General features: G+C 34.3%; 1 protein-coding gene across 1 annotated transcript; it reads right to left on the reverse strand.

Moving 5' to 3' along the window:
* Positions 1 to 2398: 2398 nt before the first annotated feature.
* On the reverse strand, positions 2399 to 2791 carry TEOVI_000278600 (zinc finger protein 3; the record flags this gene model as incomplete). Its single annotated transcript, XM_067225806.1, has 1 exon — positions 2399 to 2791. One exon carries the CDS (start codon positions 2789 to 2791, stop codon positions 2399 to 2401), a length of 393 nt encoding a protein of 130 aa, XP_067081907.1.
* Positions 2792 to 2826: the final 35 nt, after the last annotated feature.

Genomic DNA, 2826 nt, shown 5'->3' on the forward strand with positions numbered 1-2826 from the left:
TTCCCACAGGATGGGAGGGAGGAGAAAAAAAAAAACGATTGTTGAAATCCTTGCGAATTCGTACACAAATTTGTAAATGTAGAGATATGAGAAGTTTGAAGGAGAGAAAAAATAAAATAGAGAAAATAAAATGCACGAGATATGTAATCCAAAGCACAGACACAGACAGACAGACAGACAGACACATATATGTATATATATATATATATATATATGTTTGAGGGTATAAATATATATATTATTTTCCTTAAAGAAAAAGAAAAGAAAAATGCAAGTCAGCTGCACCCAACACGGGAGTTTACGCAGAAGCCACAAAAAAAAAATTGTTTGATTCACCTCCAGAAGAGAAAGGAAGAGAGACAAATAAAATTAAAATAAAGAAGAACTGCAGCGCGCATCCCTCCTATGGGCTTCAAACACATGAAATTACTAATAAAATCAACACCCGTGACCGCAATTTCCATCCTTTTGAGAATAAATACCGCCATGAGTTGATGTAAAGTCGCATTTGCCCGCCAGATTCAACAGGAAGTCGCAAAATATTGGGGGAAAAAAGCAAAAAAAAAAAGAGAAGAAACCTGCGCCAAAAAGTCGCGTCAACATCTTCAACTTTTTTTTTTGACATCATCCTCTCCCACATTTCCTCCCTTTCCTTTTGGTTTTTTTTTTTCAGGCACACAAATGCGTGAGGTACGCGGCGTCACCGTGTGAGCGGGAGTAATAAAAATAAAAATAAATTCATTTCCCTTTAATTTTGACATGCAAATGTAAATAATACCTTCAGTACTGTATGAGAGATATTCCCAGCTACCAATTCATCATGTTCTACCAATACGGTAGTTGATGATAATTAATATCCATTTCATAAACTAAAGCTTGAAATAATTAAGAGGAGGGCCAAATTCTCCCTTCCTTCCTTCCTTCCTTCCCCACCCTCTTATTCTTATTATTCTTCTTCTTCTCATCCTCCTCCCCCTTCTTCATTAATCAAAAAAAAAGAAAAAGGTAGGAAAAAAAGAAGAAAAAAAGAAAAGAAGAAAAATAAAACCAGAAATGCTGCAGAAGTTATGGTACAAGAAGTGCAAACAAACACAAATTGTATGAAGACAAGGGAGAGAGAGAGGGGGGGGGAGGGGGGTGATAATTAGAAAAAAAAGAGGGGAAGAAGAAGAAAAAAAAAAGCAACAGAAGGAGTGAAATAGGAACACTCATCAGCATGCATTCATCGACATGTTCTTCAGTACGAACCACCAGGGAAATCTTGCTTTTTTTCTTTTTTTTTTGTGTTCGTGTTCGTGTTCGTGTTTGTGTGTGTTTGTTTTTTTTTTAAATCTTTTTTTGTTTTTTTTGTCTTCTTTTTCTTGTTGATTATGGTCCCTAAATATATATATGAAAATATATACTAATAATAATAATGATGGTGATAATGATAATAATAATAATAGTAACAAAAACAAATATACGACAAAAAGAGGGGGGAAATAAAAAGAAAAGAAAAAAAACATGAAACTGTTCTCCTGCAGGCACACTCACATACACACAAACACACTAACAAACTTTTTTTATTCTTTTTTTTTTTTAAATGTCGTTTCAGTCGTTTCATCCTTTCTCCCTTTTTTTCCCCTTAAAACAAAAAACAAAAAATTTAACATTGTTTAATTCTTTTTCTTTTTCTTGTGAATTTGTTTTGTTTTTTTTGTGTGTTTTCCCTCATTTTATATTTTAAGTAACATTTCATTGAATTTGGAAAAAAAAAATTCCCTTTTCCCCATCATCTCCGTTTCCTCACCTCTCATTATTATTATTATTATTTTCTTTTTTTTTTTTTCCTTCCCTCCCTCCCTCCTTCCCTCCCTTTTTCTTCCTCTTCCTCTTCTTTTTTTTAAAAAAAATTTCTCTCTTTTGTTTTCATGTTTCGAGGGGCATACGTACCCACACTTTTCTCCTCTTTTTTTTTTTCCACTTAACTTTCCTCTCCCATTTTTTTTCTTTTTTTTTCTTTCCTTTTTTTTTCACTTTTTTCTCCCTGTACTTTTTTCTTTTCTTCTTTTTTTTTTCTTCTCAAAATCGTATATCTTTGTTGTTGTTGATGAAAGAAAGAGGAAGCATCACACAAAAAACAAAAAAAAAACAAAAAAATTTCAAGAATGAAAGAGGAAAAAAAAAGTAAAAGTAAAAGTAAAAGTAAAAGTAAAAAAAAAAACAAAGAAAAGAAAGAACAACTTTCGGTGTTTCTAAAACTGAACTTCCCACAACGACAACCCGCCATTTATTTTTCTCTTTTTTTTTTTTGCTTCTCTCTTTCTTTCTTTCTTTTCTTTCTTTCTTTTTTTTCCTTCAAGTGTATTTCTTCCCAAGTCGTACGGAACAGTTGTAAGAGCTCAAAAATAACGTTGCATTATGCCATGGGCGGAACATCATGTCCCACCTGTTGCATTTGCGAAGAATCCGGTCCGACAGAAGCCCGTAATTCACCAGGCCCATGCGCAAAAGCACATCTGTCACCCCAACTGCATTCTCCATTCTTTTCCCAATAAATACACATTTTAGTTTTGCGTTTCCCCTGATCAATACCATTGCGACCACCACGGCCACCACGACCGCCACGATTCCCACCAGCTACCATCACCGGATCATAATATCCGCCAAACGAATAGCCGACAGTTTCTGGTAAATTCCAATGCGTTGTCTTAGTATTATGATCCAAATAATAAGGCTGTCCATTTGCGGTGTATGCTATTTGCCAACCTGCTGGAAGAAGAGGCGGATTTACTGCAAAATAGCCCTGCATGTCATTATTATTATTGTTGTTGTTGTTGTTGTTGT

Source organism: Trypanosoma equiperdum (assembly GCF_001457755.1).
Source record: "Trypanosoma equiperdum strain OVI genome assembly, contig: ctg_611, whole genome shotgun sequence".
Taxonomy (NCBI): Eukaryota; Euglenozoa; class Kinetoplastea; order Trypanosomatida; family Trypanosomatidae; genus Trypanosoma; species Trypanosoma equiperdum.